Source organism: Lissotriton helveticus, chromosome 2_2 (genome assembly GCF_964261635.1).
Source record: "Lissotriton helveticus chromosome 2_2, aLisHel1.1, whole genome shotgun sequence".
Taxonomy (NCBI): Eukaryota; Metazoa; Chordata; class Amphibia; order Caudata; family Salamandridae; genus Lissotriton; species Lissotriton helveticus.
The window spans coordinates 516,908,749-516,930,138 of NC_136060.1; the positions used below are offsets into that span (position 1 = coordinate 516,908,749).

Sequence of the window (21,390 nt, forward strand, 5' to 3'; positions counted from 1 at the left end):
GGCGCCCTTGCATGCTGCTGTTCTTGCATTAGGACCCCTGGCGCCCCTTGCTATGCTGCTGTTCTTGCATTATGACCCATGGCGCCCTTGCTACACTGCTGTATTTACATTAGGACCCCTGGCGCCCTTGCTATGCTGCTGTTCTTGCATTATGACCCATGGCCCCCTTGCTACGCTGCTTTATTTGCATTAGGACCCATGGCGACCTTGCTACGCTGCTGTGTTTACATTAGGAGCCCTGGCGCCCTTGCTATGCTGCTGTTCTTGCATTAGGACCCCTGGCGCCCTTGCTATGCTGCTGTTCTTGCATTAGGACCCCTGGCGCCCTTGCTATGCTGCTGTTCTTGCATTATGACCCATGGCGCTCTTGCTACGCTGCTGTGTTTGCATTAGGACCCATAGCGCCCTTGCTACGCTGCTGTGTTTGCATTAGGACCCATGGCACCCTTGCTACGCTGCTGTGTTTACATTTGGACACCTGGCGCCCTTGCTATGCTGCTGTGTTTACATTAGGACCCCTGGCGCCCTTGCTATGCTGCTGTTCTTGCATTATGACCCATGACCCCCTTGCTACGCTGCTGTATTTGCATTAGGACCCATGGCGACCTTGGTACGCTGCTGTGTTTACATTAGGACCCCTGGCCCCCTTGCTACGCTGCTGTCTTTACATTAGGACCCCTGGCGCCCTTGCTATGCTGCTGTTCTTGCATTAAGACCCCTGGCGCCCTTGCTATGCTGCTGTTCTTGCATTAGGACCCCTGGCGCCCTTGCTATGCTGCTGTTCTTGCATTATAACCCATGGCGCCCTTGCTACGCTGCTGTTCTTGCATTAGGACCCATGGTGCCCTTGCTACGCTGCTGTGTTTACATTAGGACCCATGGCACCCTTGCTATGCTGTTGTTCTTGCATTAGGACCCCTGGCCCCCTTGCTACGCTGCTGTGTTAACATTAGGACCCCTGGCGCCCTTGCTATGCTGCTGTTCTTGCATTAGGACCCATGGCACCCTTGCTACGCTGCTGTGTTTACATTAGGACCCCTGGCGCCCTTGCTATGCTGCTGTTCTTGCATTAGGACCCCTGGCGCCCCTTGCTATGCTGCTGTTCTTGCATTATGGCCCATGGCGCCCTTGCTACACTGCTGTATTTACATTAGGAACCCTGGCGCCCTTGCTATGCTGCTGTTCTTGCATTATGACCCATGGCCCCCTTGCTACGCTGCTTTATTTGCATTAGGACCCATGGCGACCTTGCTACGCTGCTGTGTTTACATTAGGAGCCCTGGCGCCCTTGCTATGCTGCTGTTCTTGCATTAGGACCCCTGGCGCCCTTGCTATGCTGCTGTTCTTGCATTAGGACCCCTGGCGCCCTTGTTATGCTGCTGTTCTTGCATTATGACCCATGGCGCCCTTGCTACGCTGCTGTGTTTGCATTAGGACCCATAGCGCCCTTGCTACGCTGCTGTGTTTGCATTAGGACCCATGGCACCCTTGCTACGCTGCTGTGTTTACATTAGGACACCTGGCGCCCTTGCTATGCTGCTGTGTTTACATTAGGACCCCTGGCGCCCTTGCTATGTTGCTGTTCTTGCATTATGACCCATGGCCCCCTTGCTACGCTGCTGTATTTGCATTAGGACCCATGGTGACCTTGCTACGCTGCTGTGTTTACATTAGGACCCCTGGCCCCCTTGCTACGCTGCTGTCTTTACATTAGGACCCCTGGCGCCCTTGCTATGCTGCTGTTCTTGCATTAAGACCCCTGGCGCCCTTGCTATGCTGCTGTTCTTGCATTAGGACCCATGGCGCCCTTGCTATGCTGCTGTTCTTGCATTATGACCCATGGCGCCCTTGCTATGCTGCTGTTCTTGCATTAGGACCCATGGCGCCCTTGCTACGCTGCTGTTTTTGCATTAGGACCCATGGCACCCTTGCTACACTGCTGTGTTTGCATTAGGACCCATGGCGCCCTTGCTACGCTGCTCTGTTTGCATTAGGACCCATGGCACCCTTGCTACCCTGCTGTGTTTGCATTCGGACCCATGGCGCCCTTGCTACGCCGCTGTGTTTGCATTAGGACCCATGGCGCCCTTGCTACGATGCTGTGTTTGCATTAGGACCCATGGCGCCCTTGCTACGCTGCTGTTCTTGCATTAGGACCCATGGCGCCCTTGCTACGCTGCTGTTCTTGCATTAGGACCCGTGGCGCCCTTGCTACGCTGCTGTGTCTGCATTAGGACCGGTGGCGCCCTTGCTACGCTGCTGTGTTTGCATTAGGAATTAAGACCCCTCACACGGTTTCTACACCTCCTTTGAGGAGGACAGGAACCCTGCACATATTCAATTTATTTTCTTTCTAAACATCCGGGAGCATTGACAGGAAGTGCCATGAGCTCAGTGTGATGTGGGAGACAGTGAAGTCTTTTCTGGCTCACACCATGGGAAGCGTCCAACACAATGCCACCAGAAGCTCAAGATGGCTTCCGGCAGGGCCTGGGCAGCGTGGATCAAAGCCTCCCCTACATCTGATGTCAATGAAGCACGTCACTCTGAAGGAATACCATCTGTGCTTTACTTCACACCCAGAACGCGTTTGATGCATCAAACGGCCAACATTTAGGTCAACTCTCTGAGATCTTGGAAGAGACAGGTTTATTCTATTATATAATGAAGTTTCATTCCTCAAATACTGAAAGGAGGAAACAGACCCCGTTCCAATGAGGATGTTACCACCGCAACGCAGCGCGTCAGAAGCTGTGTACACGCCCCTTTTTATTTAAAGGGACCAGGTAGTCAAAGATGTCCCAGTATGTCTCAAAGCCCCAACTTTCTTTAGCAAAAAGTAATAATATAGAGAGTGCATTGTTGGTGATTGTTATCGATGCAGGGCTGGGTAGAGAACTGGTTCTCTCTTCTCTGGATGACCACGTCCATGTTTAATGGAGCCCGGTAAACTCATTCCTGCCTCCGGCGGCATTGGATGCGCCTAAAGGGGGCGGGGAGAGGATTCTAGCCACCTCAACGCATACCATGCATAGCAAAGCTTGCAAGGTGCTCCAACCACTGATGTGTCTGTGTGTATATGTATGTAATTAGAACATTTGAATTTGGTAGCTCGATTGAAAACAATGGAGTAGCTCCGGGCTTATAATGTGTGGTATGAGCCTGGAGGTCCAACATTCCGATGTTTCTTTGTTCACAGCTCTGGCTGTGAACAAAGGCTTCAGGGAGCCCCAGGGGATTCCAATCCCCTCGCGCTCCCTGAAGGCTTTGTTTATTTGTTAGAATATTCTCTCCTCTTGTGGCAGAATGTTCTAATAGCCTTATAGCCCTTCGTAGCTGGGCTACACCGGCAATTAAAGTCCCGCTCCCTTGTTAAAGGCCCTCGACTGCGGCTCGTGCCTTTAATGCTGGAGAGGGCCTTTAATATCCGGTATAGCCCTCTACAGCGGGCTATAAGGCCATAATATATCATATCGAAACATGTGGCAAAAAGTACGGCTGAAGAGAGGCGGCATACTGTTATGTCATGCTCTGCAGATTTGTAGAGCGCACTATCACCCGGGAGGGTGTCCTGGCACCGAGAAGGTGTGACCGTAGTCAAACATTTAGCCTAGTTAAGCAACTGGAAAAACTAAGGGGCTTATTTAGAAGCCCCTTGCGCCATCTGTACGTCACTTTTCCCATGTTAAAAATGTCGCAAAAGTGGCGCAAGGGGCTTGTAAATAAGACCCTAAATCTTCAGCTTTTTGCGGAATCCAGGAAGTGGGGAGGAGGCTTTTATGTGTAGAGCCGGGTCATTCCTTACTTTAGGAACGATGTAGGAGAAGGCTCGACCACCGGATCTGGTTGTATGTGTGGGATTTGTGCAGGTATGAGTCGAGGCGAGCGGAAGTGTCTGGAAGATCTGTGATGCGAGGGTTGAGGTGTGCTGGGCCAGTGTTTTGTAGTGCTTTGAAAGTGTGGATGAGGAGTATGAATTGTGCTTGTTTGTGAATGGAAAGCCAGTGGCATCTTCTTCAGGTGCGGTGTGATGTGAGAGCGGCGTGGGAGGTTGAGAGTGAGTCTGGCTGGTGAGTTCTGAATGGTCTGCAGCCTTCTTGCTTGTGACGAGGACGTGGGTGATGGTTTTCTGGGTGCTGATTGGGAGGTGTTTGAAAGTCTTCCTCAGCGGCTTCAGGGCGTGGATGAATGACACTTCAATGAAAATAATGTTGCACTCCGCTTGAAGAGCGCTCGTTGCGTATTTTACAGTTTTACGTTTGACACAAGGAGACACAATCTATCAGAAAATACAAACAGTTTGCAATCTTGAAAAATTTATTGATCTTATTGGTGGATACTGAAACATGTCGACATCTTTATGCATTCATTTGCAGACATGTAAGTTGTGGGAGAAGTAAACATTACAGTTGTATACACTTGTATTTAACGTTTTATTGTTTGTTTTTCTATTTTACTTGATGGGTGTTCATGTTCATCAACAGTATATGTGTAAATGCGATTAAGAAATTATAAATAAAATAAACTAATATAATCTGTAGTCGGCTTTGAACTTACGTGCTTGAAATGTGTGTATTGGGTAAAAATAATAAATAATGTTGAATATGGGAAAAAGGATTTGAATGTTACGTCCATTCATTTCAAGGGGTTAAAAGGAGGGATTGTGGCATTGAGGCTTCTCAGTGAAAGGTCTCCGAAAGCTGGGGAGTCACTGATCAGGACAGGCAAAGATTGTTTGATACCCTGTAGATTCTCTGAGATTTCTCAGCCAATGGCTGGGTTTACTGAGGGCCCAGAACCACCTGTATTGGGGGTACCATTCATATCACAAAGCGCTGGAGAGGCAGGCATAGTTGAGTTCTTTTACTCCCAGGAAATCAGAGACTGTCCTTACAGTGCTGATTTTGACAAACCAACCCACTCTTCAGTACTGCCTACGTCTCACCTACAAGTAGATACAACCCTTCCGAATGGAGTCTAGACCCTCCCCGCAAGCAGACCCCCAAACAAGTGGCACTGCCCACCATCGTGATGGGGTCCTTCCGCCACTGTGCACCGAGGACCTGCTCGGCACCAACGGACTGATCCGTGGCCATCATTTCTCTGCCACGGCCTGATGTCTCCGCTAGGACTGGCCTATCAGGTAACTACACTAAGAGATTCATTTATGGCATTTTGGCATAGGGCATCGCAGCAATGCAACCCGCAGCTGCGCTGAGCTACACCACAGTGAAAGGGCAGGTGTGCACCGTAGCTAAGCAATATGGTGCGTTCCTGCCGTTTCTGCCTGCGCTGGCGTCATTTTCGCAGCCTGGCGCCTATGTTGGCCCCATGGCGCCTCCATTGCAGGCAGGAGTGTTTTCATGCAGGAAGGGGCACCTTCCTGCACACAAACAGTCCTATGAGTAGTTTTCCTTTTCCCATGTGTGCTGCAGAGTGGAAAGAGGAATTAACGAGGAGAAATTAACATATTTCGCCTTGTGACGCTTCATCAGGAGGCGTACGGATTTAAAGCTTCCCCGGGTTCACATCACTTTGTAAATGTGGAGCAGCGTCAAATTCCCACCACAACCTAGGAACGCATTCCAGGCACAGACCATGGCAACGCCGTGATCTGCGCTGCATTGCCGTACTCGTGATTTATGAGGCCACTCCAAGGCACGCAGGGCGGCTTTGCGATTCTTTGTAAATCCGATTCAGAGCCCTGCGTCACGCATGTATCCCTTTACGTGGTGCAAAGTGACACAGGGCTCGGGTAAACAAGCCCCGTAAACCATACGACCCTCGGGAAGACGGCCATTGGCGCCAGACTTACCGACGCCCTTGCCGTACTTGGCGCTGTGCGCCCAGCCGGTGGCGGCCACGAAGCCCAGGTGGCGGCACAGCACGTTGGCGTTCTCCAGCGTGAAGTCGTCGTCGCAGATGGTCCCCCACTCCTCCTTGTAGAAGACCTCGATGCGCCCCTCGTTGTGCTTCCGGGGGTAGCCGGCCAGGCGGAACTTGAGCTTGCCGGACGGGCTCTGCCCTGTGGAGGGCGCTGGGGTGGTCTGTTGGGTCTGGCCTAGCGCGATGCAGAGTCCGCAGAGGAGAGGCAGGAGGTCCGTCCAGCCTGAGGAGCAGCACAGCTTCATGGCGCTAGAGGTCTGAAGATCCTGTGAAGGGAAAGAAATCACCAGGTGAGAAACAAACCAGAGGGACCAGAGAGAAGGAGCAGGTACCAAGTACCACAGCTTTAAACCCTTCAGAGCTGTGCGCCTCCTCTTCAAGGACAAGGACTGCTGTGAGGTGAGAGGCAGTGAGGCATCAGGGGGAGGGGCTTGAGTGAGGGCAGTGAGGCATGAGAGGGAGGGGCTTGAGTGAGGGCAGTGAGGCATGAGAGGGAGGGGCTTGAGTGAGGGCAGTGAGGCATCAGGGGGAGGGGCTTGAGTGAGGGCAGTGAGGCATGAGAGGGAGGGGCTTGAGTGAGGGCAGTGAGGCATCAGGGGGAGGGGCTTGAGTGAGGGCAGTGAGGCATCAGGGGGAGGGGCTTGAGTGAGGGCAGTGAGGCATATGAGGAAGGGGCTTGAGTGAGGGCAGTGAGGCATCAGGGGGAGGGGCTTGAGTGAGGGCAGTAAGGCATCAGGGGGAGGGGCTTGAGTGAGGGCAGTGAGGCATGAGAGGGAGGGGCTTGAGTAAGGGCAGTGAGGCATCAGGGGGAGGGGCTTGAGTGAGGGCAGTGAGGCATCAGGAGGAGGGGCTTGAGTGAGGGCAGTAAGGGCCGTGAGGCAAGAGAGGGAGGGGCTTGAGTGAGGGCAGTGAGGCATGAGAGGGAGGGGCTTGAGTGAGGGCAGTGAGGCATCAGGGGGAGGGGCTTGGGTGAGGGCAGTGAGGCATATGAGGAAGGGGCTTGAGTGAGGGCAGTGAGGCATCAGGGGGAGGGGCTTGAGTGAGGGCAGTAAGGCATCAGGGGGAGGGGCTTGAGTGAGGGCAGTGAGGCATGAGAGGGAGGGGCTTGAGTAAGGGCAGTGAGGCATCAGGGGGAGGGGCTTGAGTGAGGGCAGTGAGGCATCAGGAGGAGGGGCTTGAGTGAGGGCAGTGAGGGCCGTGAGGCAAGAGAGGGAGGGGCTTGAGTGAGGGCAGTGAGGCATCAGGGGGAGGGGCTTGAGTGAGGGCAGTGAGGCATCAGGGGAGGGGCTTGAGTGAGGGCAGTGAGGCATATGAGGAAGGGGCTTGAGTGAGGGCAGTGAGGCATCAGGGGGAGGGGCTTGAGTGAGGGCAGTGATGCATATGAGGAAGGGGCTTGAGTGAGGGCAGTGAGGCATCAGGGGGAGGGGCTTGAGTGAGGGCAGTAAGGCATCAGGGGGAGGGGCTTGAGTGAGGGCAGTGAGGCATGAGAGGGAGGGGCTTGAGTAAGGGCAGTGAGGCATCAGGGGGAGGGGCTTGAGTGAGGGCAGTGAGGCATCAGGAGGAGGGGCTTGAGTGAGGGCAGTGAGGGCCGTGAGGCAAGAGAGGGAGGGGCTTGAGTGAGGGCAGTGAGGCATCAGGGGGAGGGGCTTGAGTGAGGGCAGTGAGGCATCAGGGGAGGGGCTTGAGTGAGGGCAGTGAGGCATATGAGGAAGGGGCTTGAGTGAGGGCAGTGAGGCATCAGGGGGAGGGGCTTGAGTGAGGGCAGTGAGGCATCAGGGGGAGGGGCTTGAGTGAGGGCAGTGAGGCATGTGAGGGAGGGCCTTGAGTGAGGGCAGTGAGGCATCAGGAGGAGGAGCTTGAGTGAGGGCAGTGAGGGCCGTGAGGCAAGAGAGGGAGGGGCTTGAGTGAGGGCAGTGAGGCATCAGGGGGAGGGGCTTGAGTGAGGGCAGTGAGGCATCAGGGGAGGGGCTTGAGTGAGGGCAGGGAGGCATATGAGGAAGGGGCTTGAGTGAGGGCAGTGAGGCATCAGGGGGAGGGGCTTGAGGGAGGGCAGTGAGGCATCAGGGGGAGGGGCTTGAGTGAGGGCAGTGAGGCATGAGAGGGAGGGGCTTGAGTAAGGGCAGTGAGGCATCAGGGGGAGGGGCTTGAGTGAGGGCAGTGAGGCATCAGGAGGAGGGGCTTGAGTGAGGGCCGTGAGGCAAGAGAGGGAGGGGCTTGAGTGAGGGCAGTGAGGCATCAGGGGGAGGGGCTTGAGTGAGGGCAGTGAGGCATCAGGGGAGGGGCTTGAGTGAGGGCAGTGAGGCATATGAGGAAGGGGCTTGAGTGAGGGCAGTGAGGCATCAGGGGAGGGGCTTGAGTGAGGGCAGTGAGGCATCAGGGGGAGGGGCTTGAGTGAGGGCAGTGAGGCATGTGAGGGAGGGCCTTGAGTGAGGGCAGTGAGGCATCAGGAGGAGGAGCTTGAGTGAGGGCAGTGAGGGCCGTGAGGCAAGAGAGGGAGGGGCTTGAGTGAGGGCAGTGAGGCATCAGGGGGAGGGGCTTGAGTGAGGGCAGTGAGGCATCAGGGGAGGGGCTTGAGTGAGGGCAGTGAGGCATATGAAGAAGGGGCTTGAGTGAGGGCAGTGAGGCATCAGGGGGAGGGGCTTAAGGGAGGGCAGTGAGGCATCAGGGGGAGGGGCTTGAGTGAGGGCAGTGAGGCATGAGAGGGAGGGGCTTGAGTAAGGGCAGTGAGGCATCAGGGGAGGGGCTTGAGTGAGGGCAGTGAGGCATCAGGGGAGGGGCTTGAGTGAGGGCAGTGAGGCATATGAGGAAGGGGCTTGAGTGAGGGCAGTGAGGCATCAGGGGGAGGGGCTTGAGTGAGGGCAGTAAGGCATCAGGGGGAGGGGCTTGAGTGAGGGCAGTGAGGCATGAGAGGGAGGGGCTTGAGTAAGGGCAGTGAGGCATCAGGGGGAGAGGCTTGAGTGAGGGCAGTGAGGCATCAGGGGGAGGGGCTTGAGTGAGGGCAGTGAGGCATCAGGGGGAGGGGCTTGAGTGAGGGCAGTGAGGCATCAGGGGGAGGGGCTTGAGTGAGGGCAGTGAGGCATGAGAGGGAGGGGCTTGAGTAAGGGCAGTGAGGCATCAGGGGGAGGGGCTTGAGTGAGGGCAGTGAGGCATCAGGAGGAGGAGCTTGAGTGAGGGCAGTGAGGGCCATGAGGCAAGAGAGGGAGGGGCTTGAGTGAGGGCAGTGATGCATGAGAGGGGGGGCTTGAGTGAGGGCAGTGAGGCAAGAGAGGGAGGGGTTTGAGTGAGGGCATGACTGCTGTTTGCCCGTTTTCCCTGCTACAGGAGTAGTATAGCTCTCTGCAAAAGAGCCGCTGAGAGACCTGTACCAACGCGAGGCCGCAGAGGAGGACGAGGCGCTGGCCCCGGGACTGCGAGGACCAGCAAACACCATCTCCAGCTGGTCCTCTTCCCGTGAGCGCCGCGCCCCCTTCCAGTGCCACGCCCCCAGCCTAGCACTACAACTGCTCGCGGCACCTGCTTCGAGGGTGCCACTCGTGGAGACTAATTCCTGCCAAGACTGCTGTTTGCCCGTTTTCCCTGCTACAGGAGTAGCATAGCTCTCTGCAAAAGAACCGCTGAGAGACCTGTACCAACGCGAGGCCGCAGAGGAGGACGAGGCGCTGGCCCCGGGACTGCGAGGACCAGCAAACACCATCTCCAGCTGGTCCTCTTCCCGTGAGCGCCGCGCCCCCTTCCAGTGCCACGCCCCCATAACCTCGCACTCCACATAAGCGCCATCTTGACCGCGCATCGCGGGACGCGCGCGGGGCGAACACCGGGGCGAAGCCCGGGCCAAGGGCGGGCCCGTTAGTGCCCGATAGAGACCGGACCGGGCCATCTCCTTTCCATCACTGAACTCGACACCAGGTAACATTATGCCACCAAAAACAAGGAGCACCACTAAGCCAAAATCCAAACACGCACAGGAGGTTGCACAAGTAACAGGTCCTATCGACCTATTCATTTCGCGGGTCCATGAGACAATAAACCAGAGTATAGTCCTCATGGAAAAGAGAGTATCATTAGATCTCATGACCGCAAATGCGAAGCGTTCCTCCCTGGGTGCTATAGCAAACGCTACCTCGCCCACTCATCTTAGCACACAGAACTATTCTCTTCCAATGATTTTATTAGCTCCAGAATCAAATACAGTACCGTCGGTAGTTAATCTCTCCGTCACACAGTCTGAGTCAGATTTTTCCGTAACATCTGACGACCTGGAAACCACTCCTGACTTAGCCGGTTACCATACTCAGGGGGCCGCCCAGCTGAATGATAACTCGCTCCAACAAGATGAAAGGGAAGGAGCAATCCCAAATAAACATCCACAAATCACTGAAGAATTAGGAACTAACATCTCGAGCTCAGAACACCTGATAACTCATCCAAATTCCACTTCGTCACAAAGCACACTACTTCTCCCAGTAACCGACCAACCACACAAGGCAATTTCAACTGACCATCTCGAAAACCAATGTAAAACTTGCAGAATCACCTCGCAAGTTCTTACCACAATGAAAGATTTACTATACCAATACCTAAAGCCTATCCAACTCAGCATTAGGAATCTTGAAGCTCAGCTATCTGTAATCTCGGCGATCCTTCTAGACACAAACACCCGTATAGATACAAAGGGTCAGCGGAATGTCTCACAGCCACCTAAAAATCAACACCAAGAGCAATTACAGAAAACAGTGAAATATGCTAATCCAACGCCTTTAGCACAGAAAAATCACAAACAAAGTACTTCACTCTCAAAGGCGGCAGCCAAAGCGCCCCAACCTCAGAGAGAGAAACCTCCTTCTATATCCATCCAGCAAACAGTAAACGTAGACCCAGACATGACAGATACCCCAGGTCCGTTGACAAATACAGACTCCAGTAGAGCCTGCCCAGAAAAAAGGGCTGAAATTTTTCCATCGAAACCACTGCCCTCTCAACTGACTCCTAAAAACACATCCAAAAAACCGGTAGCAACTAGACGCCCTGCCCACGTGCCTCCGGAAGCCACCCCATACACAATAGTCCTCACAGGTGTACCCGAGCTAACAGACGACACACCTGAAACGGCATGGTCACTTAAGAACAAGGCCATGCAGTGGTTAAGCATCAACAGACCTCTCGAATCCCACCTATCCGGAGGGGTCACTACAGCCCGCAGGGTAGCCTGGATAGGCAAAACTACAAAAACAATCCGCGGAGATTGCATTATTGTAACATGTAGAGATCCCTCAACAGTGGACTACATCTGTGCCTGGCCTCAGCTCGAAAAAAAAGGGGGGATTGACGCTTGCCATCTCTCCTTTTTCTATCCCCCAGCTAAACAACAACGCAACCCCCCACCTTGGTCATGGCACCAGTTCCCTAAAGAACCTTGGAACCAAGAGCCATGGTATCAAGTGCCATGGAAACAGACGGAATATCCATATGACTATGAAGGTAGGGGTGGGCCGAGAAATAGGCCTAGAGAACACCAGAGGCCCTACTGGCAAGAAAGACCTTATCAAACCTACGAAGGTTGGCAGGGCATCCCAACTCGAAACCGTTTTGATTGTCTCGAAATGGTCGATTGACCATTCAGGGACAAAACGTGCCATCAGCAAGTCACAGCCATTGAAGTTTCATCCGAATATTCCTGTGTCAAAACACGAGAAACACCAGGCATCACGTCTGCTAACAACTTGATAAGACCAGCACCCATCATGACGGAACCCTCAACCCTGAGACTTGCCATCGCTTACTGGAATGTTGCAGGTCTAAACACAAAAATAACTTCCTCATCATGGCTGGATACAGCAAAGAGTCACCAAATTCTGTGCCTACAAGAGACCTGGTGTACAACACCACTCCATCTAGCTGGCTACAAAACTTTCTTCACCCCAGCACTATCAGGTACTATGGGCAGACCCAAAGGTGGTCTCACGACCTATATTTCCAATACCCTCCCCCTCACCGTGAAACTGTTAAAGGAAACACCCGTCTTCCAAATTGTACAAATCACACAGACAACAGCATCGAAAGGAAATCTATATCTTCTCATAAACTACTACAATAACTCAAGCCCTCTGGAATGTTGCTCACATCTAGACGTGATAGTTACATACTTATCTTCATTCCAAAAAATCAACAATAATCGCACAATCGCACAATCTACTTCATCTGGGGTGGAGATTTTAACCTCACATTGTGCCCAAAGCACAAAAACGGGAACTGTGGGCTCTATAACGAACTTGGAAACCCTATCGCTCACTTTGTGCACACCCTAGGTGGTAACAAATTAAACGAAATTCTGTTTACTCTAGATCTTGACTTTGTAAACGAACTAGTGATCCCGGAACAGGCTTTTCTACCCACCTTTCATGGGCGAGGATGTTCGTCTACCATTGACTATATTCTAGCCTCAAACTCGTATAAAGGGCAATTAAGCAACTACAAGATTGGGTCTAATCCAATCAGCGACCACTACCCACTTGGTGTGGAAATACATATAAAACAAGCCGAGATACTCCCCATAAAATCTAGTTCCCTCGATCAACAGTCGCTGGCGTTGAAGAAGTTGAACGGATATGCAATTAAATGGACTAAGATCGACCCGAAAGAGATGACTCAAAGGATAACTAATTGTCACCTCTTTTCAAAACATCCAGGTTGTAATAAGGGACGAGCTATTCATTAATCCAAAAAATAAGTCCAGACTTCGCACCACGAGATGGTTCGATTCCGCCTGTCGGAAGGCCCTCACATTTCTCAAAGAAGCCTTACACCAGCAACCGAGAGATCCTCAAAAAATTTCCCAATTGAGGAAAAAGTACAACACTGCTCGAAAAAACTGTAAAAAACAGATTAAGCAAGACCTATGGCTCCGATTACATGAGTCTGCACTAAGGAAAGATAGTACTGCCTTCTGGCAGACCATAAGATCACCATTCTTGACCAACATCAGTGATCCCGACCATCTCGACGTGGCAATAACTGAGAACGATTGGGTCTCTCATTTTTCAAAAATCTTTGAAATACCATCAGATGTCGTACCAACAATCCAAATGCATGAACCCGATCTGGTTAAGAGTAACGTCTACCCAATCAACCTACGTTTTAGTCTAAATGAGGTTAGAAAGGCAATTAAGGCTTCAAAAACAGGCAAGGCTCCGGGTCCAGATGGGGTCCCTATGGATCTGTTTCTATATGACATCGATTATTGGTCGAAAATAATTACACGGGTCATGGCTGCAGTAGTTTCAATCGGTCTCTTCCCCTCATGGTCAACATCAACACTACTGCCTATTTTCAAGAAAGGGGACCGAAATGACCCCGCGTGCTATAGGCCGATCTCCCTTCTGGATTCCACTGGCAAGATTGCAGGCCGTATACTCCTGGACCGACTACAATCCTGGGCCCGGGAGAATAACATCATCACGGATCTGCAATATGGTTTCCAGAAGGGGCTCGGAACGGTTGAGCAGACCCTAAATCTCGTCCTCCTGGCCGGAAAGTACGCGCGCGCTAAAGGAGGCAACATCTTCCTGGTCTATGTAGACTTAAGCGCGGCGTTCGACTGCGTACAACACGCTAAGCTCTGGCAGATCCTAGCGCACCTCGGAGTGGATCCACCTTTACTAGCCTTCCTAAGAGAACTATACACCAACGCAGAAGGCCGAGTTCGATTTGGCACCGGCGGTGAACTTTCACGACCCTTTAAAATCTCGAGAGGAGTAAGGCAAGGATGTGTACTGGCTCCCTTCCTGTTCAACCTATACACAAACGGGCTTGAGCAGGCTATGTTGGAAGGGAGCCAGGACCTCCCGCAGATAGACCACCGCCCGATACCCATCCTCCTGTATGCCGACGACTCTGTAATTCTTGCACGGACTTCTAACCAACTCCAGCTGCAGCTTAATAAGTATGTGAGTTTCATGGATTCACTTGGCCTTAAAGTTAATATCAAAAAGACTTTTACAATGAACATTGGCCCAAGGCCAAGAGTCTCCAAGCCCATACTTATAAACAACACCAGATTAGAAAAAACACCTGTGTACCCATACTTGGGCATTCTAGTGGACGACACAATGACCTGGCGCAAGGCAGTGGAAGCTAGAAATCTTAATTTCCGCCACGCTACCTCAGCACTAACTGTTTTTTCAAGAAAACTAGGCAAACCAGCCCCAGCGGAGTTGCTAACTATATACTATGCAAAATGCCACAGTGTGGCTACCTACGGAGCAGGTATCTGGGGCTATGGTTGTATTGATCAACTCCAGGTCACCGAAAACGATTTTATTAAATACATTCTATCTCTTCCCCAAAGTTCCCCGATTTTAGCCTCGCATCGGGAACTTGGGATGGAATATATTGTTGACACCATACGAAGCCAGCCCATCTTATTGTGGCAGCGAATATGGTGTAATCCCGAAAGCCACATTACCCGTTCCCTTATCTCCGACTGTCTTGGCCTAGCGCATTGGCGGAAAATTCCGTGGCTGAATTATATCTATAAATTCTTTGTAGATCTTGATTGTGAGCACTACTTCCTCGAACCACCCTCAATTGAAGACATCTCGAAGAAACAGTTGAAACGAATATGTATGGGCCATCTAAGGGAACTCCGCAATCAAGCAGAGATCACTAAAATTCAAAATGAAAGAATTTGTAAACTGCAGACAGAGAAACTTATTCAGCCCTATTTATCATACTTCTTATCGAACTATGAAAAGCTCCTAATTACAAGGCTCCGGTTTGATCTTTTCTTTCGACTGGTCTCATTTCCGGAAACGAAGAACTGGTCCCGTAATCTAATGAGCTGTCCCTGCGATGGAGTTTCTGCACAATCTACGATACATGTAGTTCTTTTCTGTAAATATTACAGATCAGCAAGAAAAACATGGATCATTCCTATTCTCCGATCTAATGGACTCAGACAATCGCATCCAGCACTTTCTCATTTACAATCTCCGAAATCTCTACAAGAAGCGAAACTGGTAGCTACCTTTCTTAAAGTAGTTATATCAACGCGTCGCAAAGTTTCTAACTAAACATGTATTTTGCTTTTCAATCTAGAGAGACTATATTACCATTCCGAAACTCCATCTCTGTGATCTTATCTGTATACTGTTTTTTATTTATTGATTTAAGAAAAAACCATGTCTCCCTTTTTTCTTAAAAAATGTACTTTTTATGATTATATGATTCTATAATCGAATAAAAGTTTATGAAATACGAGTGAGGGCAGTGAGGCATGAGAGGGAGGGGCTTGAGTGAGGGCAGTGAGGTATGAGAGGGAGGGGCTTGAGTGAGGGCAGTGAGGCATCAGGGGGAGGGGCTTGAGTGAGGGCAGTGAAGCAAGAGGGGGGCTTGAGTGAGGGCAGTGAGGCATCAGGGGGAGGGGCTTGAGTGAGGGCAGTGAGGCAAGAGAGGGAGGGGCTTGAGTGAGGGCAGTGAGGCATGAGAGGGAGGGGCTTTAGTGAGGGCAGTGAGGCAAGAGAGGGAGGGGCTTGAGTGAGGGTAGTGAGGCATGAGAGGGAGAGGCTTGAGTGAGGGCAGTGAGGCATCAGGGGGAGGGGCTTGAGTGAGGGCAGTGAGGCATGAGAGGGGGGGCTTGAGTGAGGGCAGTGAGGCAAGAGGGGGGCTTGAGTGAGGGCAGTGAGGCATGAGAGGGAGGGGCTTGAGTGAGGGCAGTGAGGCATGAGAGGGAGGGGCTTGAGTGAGGGCAGTGAGGCATGAGAGGGGGGGCTTGAGTGAGGGCAGTGAGGCAAGAGGGGGGCTTGAGTGAGGGCAGTGAGGCATGAGAGGGGGGGCTTGAGTGAGGGCAGTGAGGCAAGAGGGGGGCTTGAGTGAGGGCAGTGAGGCATGAGAGGGGGGGCTTGAGTGAGGGCAGTGAGGCAAGAGGGGGGCTTGAGTGAGGGCAGTGAGGCATGAGAGGGGGGGCTTGAGTGAGGGCAGTGAGGCAAGAGGGGGGCTTGAGTGAGGGCAGTGAGGCATGAGAGGGAGGGGCTTGAGTGAGGGCAGTGAGGCATGTGAGAGTCCAGACGGACCATCCAGTCCCCCTGTTTCAGAAGGTCCGCCAAAAGATGGATACCCTCCATCTTGAAATGTTTGTAGGCCATGTAATGATTGAAATCTTTTAAATTGAGTACCAACCTGTAACCTCCGCCTTTCTTCTGAACCAGAAAAATATTGCTGCAGAAGCCGCGAGGGCCCTCGTCGTAACGCGCTATTGCGTGTTTCTGCAGCAATTCTTCTATTTCTGAATCTATAAAAGTGCATTCTGTTTGGGAAAAAGACAGCTGCCTGGGCTGTCTGTTCTGAGAGGGGACTGAAAGAAATCTAAATGAAAACCCTGAACAGGCCGTAATATCCAAGCATCCTGAGACAATTGAACCCAATTGTGAAAGAAAAGTCGAATACGACCCCCCCCCCCCAAAGGAAGTGGGAAGGTGTCTTCCAGTGGAAAGACCGGTGGTACGAATATTTGGTCCTTCCTTTCGGACTTTCCTCAGCACCATGGTGTTTCACCAAGGTGTTGAAGCCAGTGGTAGCCTACCTCAGCGAGCAAGGGATTCGCTTGATAGTGCATCTGGACGAAATACTGATCATGGCGCAGACTCCGGAGATGGCGGGGCAACACCTAGGCATGACCATTGCTAAGCTGCAGGGTCTCGGGTTTGTGGTTAAAGAAGGCAAATCCATACTGTGTCCATCACAGCAAATAGACGTTCTGGGTTTTGTCATAAATTCTCACACGGCTCAGTTGAGCCTCCCCCGTTCCAACCTGCGAGACATACAGAAGGAGCTACGCTCTCTGTTGTCCAAACAGACAGTCTCACTGAGAGCCATTGCCAGGATAGTGGGTCTCCTAGCGTCATCTATTCAGGCAATCTTCCAGGGTCCCCTTCACTATCGAGCCCTTCAGAGATTAAAGATTCAACATCTGCAGAAGGGTCTCTTATACGGACCTGGTTCCTCTGTCATCGGAGGTCCGCCAGGAACTTCAGTGGTGGCTAAGCCACGTGGAAGCATGTAACGGTCGAGCCAGTTTCGGCTCCCTTCCAGAAGTTGTCATAGAGTCCGACACCAGCTGCTGGGGCCGCACTGCGGAAATATTTCCACGGGAGGAAGATGGTCCCTTCAAAAACTAGATCTCCCCATCAATTGCCTAGAGCTGCTCGCCGGCTTTTTTGCGATCAGGACTCTGTCACCCAAATAAAGTCTTGTGTTGCATCCTACTAAGGATGGACAACATATCGGTATTTCGCTACATCAACAAACTGGGAGGTACAATATCCTCCATGTTAGTAGAGATAGCGAAGGACTTTTGGCACTATTGCCTAAGGGCCCGATTCACAGAATGAACTTAAGACTAAATCCTAAACTTACTACTATTTGGTATTCACAGAATGCACTTACTACTTTTGGGATTCACAGAGTGAACTTACTACTTTCGGGATTCACAGAATAGATTTAAGACTACTAACTTTACGCCAGCACTCGGGCCGGAAATTCCGGCCTGGAGGGGGAGTTTCTGGCCCAGAGGCGGAGCTTCCGGCTTGGGGGCGGAGCTTGCAGCCTGGAGGCAGAGCTTCCGGTCTGGAGGCAGAGCTTGCGGCTTGGAGGCAGAGCTTGCGGCTCGAAGGTGGGGATTTAGCCATGGCCTCTGGGCCGCAAGCTCCGCCTCTGGGCCGCAAGCTCCAACCCCAAGCCGGAAGCTCCGCCTCTGGGCTGGAAACTGCACCTCCGGGCCGGAATTTCCGGCCCCAGTGTGGACGTAAAGTTAGTAGTCTTAAATCTATTCTGTGAATACCGAAAGTAGTAAATTCATTCTGTGAATCCCGAAAGTAGTAAGTTCACTAAGGTCACAGCCAAATATATGCAGGCCAGTCGAATGTGGTGGCGGACTGGCACTCACAACATCTCAAGGACCACAGCGATTGGCAAGTCCAACCTCAGGTAGTTCATTGGTTACAGGCGATCTGGGGGCCATGCCAGATCGACCTCTTTGCGTCCAGGTTGAATCGGCAAATGCCTCCGTTTTTCAGCTGGAGACCGGATCCGTTAGCTCTGGCAACGGATGCCTTCACTCAGGCCTGGTCCCAGTCTCTGAATTATGCCTTTCCCCGTTCATATTGATCCCTCGAGTGTATTCACAGATAATGCGACAGATCGCGGAAGTGATCTTAGTGACTCCCTCTGGAAGTCGCAACCTTGGTTCCCGAGTCTTCTGGAGGTGAGCTGCGACTTCCCCAGGAAGATTCCGGAATCCCCGATGGTGCTCCGGGGCCCTCATGGAGAGATGGTGGTGTCGGGGCAGTTGTCCCTGATGACCTGGAGACTTTCCGGCAAAGTTGGCAAATGCCAGGTTTTTCGGAGCAAGCTTCAGCCTTCATCAACCAAGCTTGGGCTCCTTCCACTAGAAAGAGATACACTTCAGCCTGGAAGGGCTGGGTTCGGTGGTGCGTGGAACAACACGTGGATCCCATGGGGGCGGGATTACCCTGCATTGTGAACTTTCTTTCTCAGAAAGCTTCCGAGGGATTGGCATATCGTTCCGTTAATAATTTCCGCTCTGCTATTTTGGCGGGTCATTCTCAAAATGAAGGTAAACCTGTAGGTATGCATCCGCCGGTTTGTAAACTTCTGAAAGGTATTCGAGTAGCAAATCCGTCCAAACCTAAGTATACTTCCTTATGGGATGTCTCTCTAGTTCTTTTCTTTGGCCCCAATATGACATGTTGACAAGGAAACAACTTTCGGCCAAGTTGGCTATGCTTTTATGTCTTGCGGCATGTAGACGGTCATCTGATGTTAAAGCTTTGGACATTACAGGTAGATTATATACTCCGGAAGGAGTCTCCTTTAATATTACTTCCAGAACCAAGACAATGTCGAGAAGTGTTGATTACCATGCTTTTCCGAGTATGTGTGGTGCAATGTCTTAAGGCCTATGAGGAATGTACAAGGTTTATTCGGCCTGCAGGTATAGCACAATTATTGATTGCTTTGCAGAAACCACACGGGCCTGTTACTGCTGCTACAATAGCCAGATGGTTGAAATCTGTTATGCAAGAGGCGGGTATTGATGCCCAGGTGTTTGGGGCGCATTCTGTTCGTGGTGCCATGGCCTCTAAGAGTTTTATGTTGGGATCTACTGTTCAGGATATTATGCATTCTGCTGATTGGTCCTCAGAATCTACTTTCAAACAGTTTTATTATAAGCCGGTGGGTGATATTTCGTCTGTAGTGCTTCATCAGCATTAAACTAGCATAATACGAAGCCGCCGGTCCTGTAATAGAATAAAAAAATTAGCTAGCTATCGCGCCAAGAATTTTCAATTCTATTAAGGACACGGAGGCGAGGATTATCCCACCCGGTTATAATAAATGTACTGTAATGATTTTGCCCACCCAGGAGTTTATGGTCTGTTTAAAGCAGAATTGACGGGCTCTATTTCTCATTCTTCCAGGTTCTAAGAAGATGACCTAAGCATGCTTCCTGTTGAGAAGAGGTTTCTTTCCCGTTGGATGGTTCTTCCACGTTGGAGGATGTTATTGTTGACCTTAAGTTATTTCATGGACGTTACTGTTCGAAGCAAAGAAAGAGGAGGATATCCGGTATTGGCTGGCTCTTATGGGCTATGACAGGATGTGATGTGTTGTTTTGCATCATGGGAAATGTAGTTTAAGATATGCAATACTAAATTTCATTGGCTGCTGTGTGTAGCAATAAATGAAGGAGAAAGCATAATCCTCGCCTTCGTGTCCTCAATAGAATTGAAAGTTCTTGGCGCGATAGCTAGCTAATTTTTTATTCCTCAGTGGCGGGTGGGGTGTCAGGCCCCCACCCTATAGTGCTGCAGTTCTAGGCGCTGTCTCGCTCTTCCTACAGCTTGAGAGAACATGCGCGGTCACACATGGGGGGTGGGGCGGTGGCGGCGGGTTGTTGGAGGGGAGGGGGAGTCCATGGCTCAGACTGGGGCCGGGGCAGGGAATGGTCGTGTTTATTGGTGGGAACCCGCGCCGGAGCCAGGATAAACAACCCAAGAATGAATGCTTGAGACTTAAGAATGAGCTGCTGTGTGATCTTGGCCCTACTCCAGGGACAGGCGAAGGAACTCACTGCACGGAGCACTCTCACTCAGGCTTGACGGGCTTCCTGCAGACGGTGGAGGACTGGAGGACTGAGGCCATGAGAGAGAGAGAGAGAGAGAGAGAGAGAGAAGGAGAGAAAGAGGGAGAGAGAGAGAGAGAGGGCGGGGGGGAAGGAGAGAGAGAGAGAGAGAGAGAGAGAGGGAGAGAGAGAGAGGGAGAGAAAGAGAGAGAAAGAGAGAGAAAGAGAGAGAAAGAGAGGGAGAGAGAAGGAGAGAGAGAGGGAGAGAGAGAGAGAAAGAGAGAGCAGTAGAGAGCGAGAGAGAGAGAGAGAGAGAGAGAGAGAGAGAGAGAGAGAGAGAGAGAGAGGGAGAGAAAGAGAGAGAAAGAGAGAGAAAGAGAGAGAAAGAGAGGGAGAGAGAGGGAGAGAGAGAGGGAGAGAGAGAGGGAGAGAGAGAGAGAAAGAGAGAGCAGTAGAGAGCGAGAGAGAGAGAGAGAGAGAGAGAGAGAGAAGAGAGACAGAGACAGAGAGAGAGAGAGAGAGAGAGAGACAGAGACAGAGAGAGAGAGAGAGAGAGAGAGAGGGGGAGAGAGAGAGAGGGGGAGAAGAGAAAGAGAGGGAGAGAAAAAAAGAGAGAAAGAGAGAAAGAGAGGGAGAAGAGAGAGAGGGAGGGAGAAGAGAGAGAGAAAGAGAGGGAGAGAGAAAGAGAAAAAAAGAGAGCGAGAGAGAGAGTGGGGGAGAGAGAAAGAGAGAGAGAGCGGGGGAGAGAGAGAGAGAAAGGGAGAGAAAGAAAGAGAGAACGAGAGGGAGAAGAGAGAGAAAGAGAGAGAGAGATAAAGAAAGAGAGGGCAAAGAGAGAGAAAAAGAAAGAGAGATAGAACACAGACAGAGAGAGAGAAAAAGAGGGAGAAGAGAGAGGGAGAGAGAAAGAGGGGTAGACGAGAAAGAGAGAGGAGAGAAAGAGAGGGAGAAAAGAGAGTGAGGGACAGAGAGAGAGAGAGAGAGAGGGAGAAGAGAAAGAGAGAGAAAGAGGGGGAGGGAGAAAGAGAGAGAGAGAGAGGGAGAGAGAGAGAGAGGGGGAGCGAGAGAGAGAGAGAGAGGAGGGGGGAGAGAGAGAGAGAGAGAGAGAGGGGAGGGGGGAGAGAGAGGGGGAGAGAGTGAGGGAGAGAGATCAGAGATGGAGGAGAGAGGGAGAGAGGAGAGCGTACAGTAGGTATGGGGGGAGGATAGACGGTAGGAGGAACAGGCCTGGTTTGCCCATCCTTTCCAGGGGCCTCTCATCCTCGCCTGCTCTGCCAGAGTCAGGGTTGGATCCAAAGTGTGAGATGGAATCGACTGCTCGCTGCTGAAGTCACTTTCACTCTGAACAGATTTAAACAGATCTCTGT

The 21,390-nt window shown here is 51.6% G+C and overlaps 1 protein-coding gene across 4 annotated transcripts in view; it reads right to left on the bottom strand.

The window, feature by feature from the left end:
- Positions 1–21,390, bottom strand: part of LOXL3 (lysyl oxidase like 3) — a 377,140-nt gene that overhangs the window by 262,725 nt on the left and 93,025 nt on the right. For all 4 annotated transcript variants that reach the window (XM_078678827.1, XM_078678825.1, XM_078678824.1 and 1 more), the window contains exon 2: positions 5,816–6,152. In XM_078678827.1, the coding sequence (XP_078534953.1) occupies positions 5,816–6,131 (316 nt within the window). In that variant the 5' untranslated portion in view covers positions 6,132–6,152. The remainder of the gene's footprint in view (positions 1–5,815; positions 6,153–21,390) is intronic.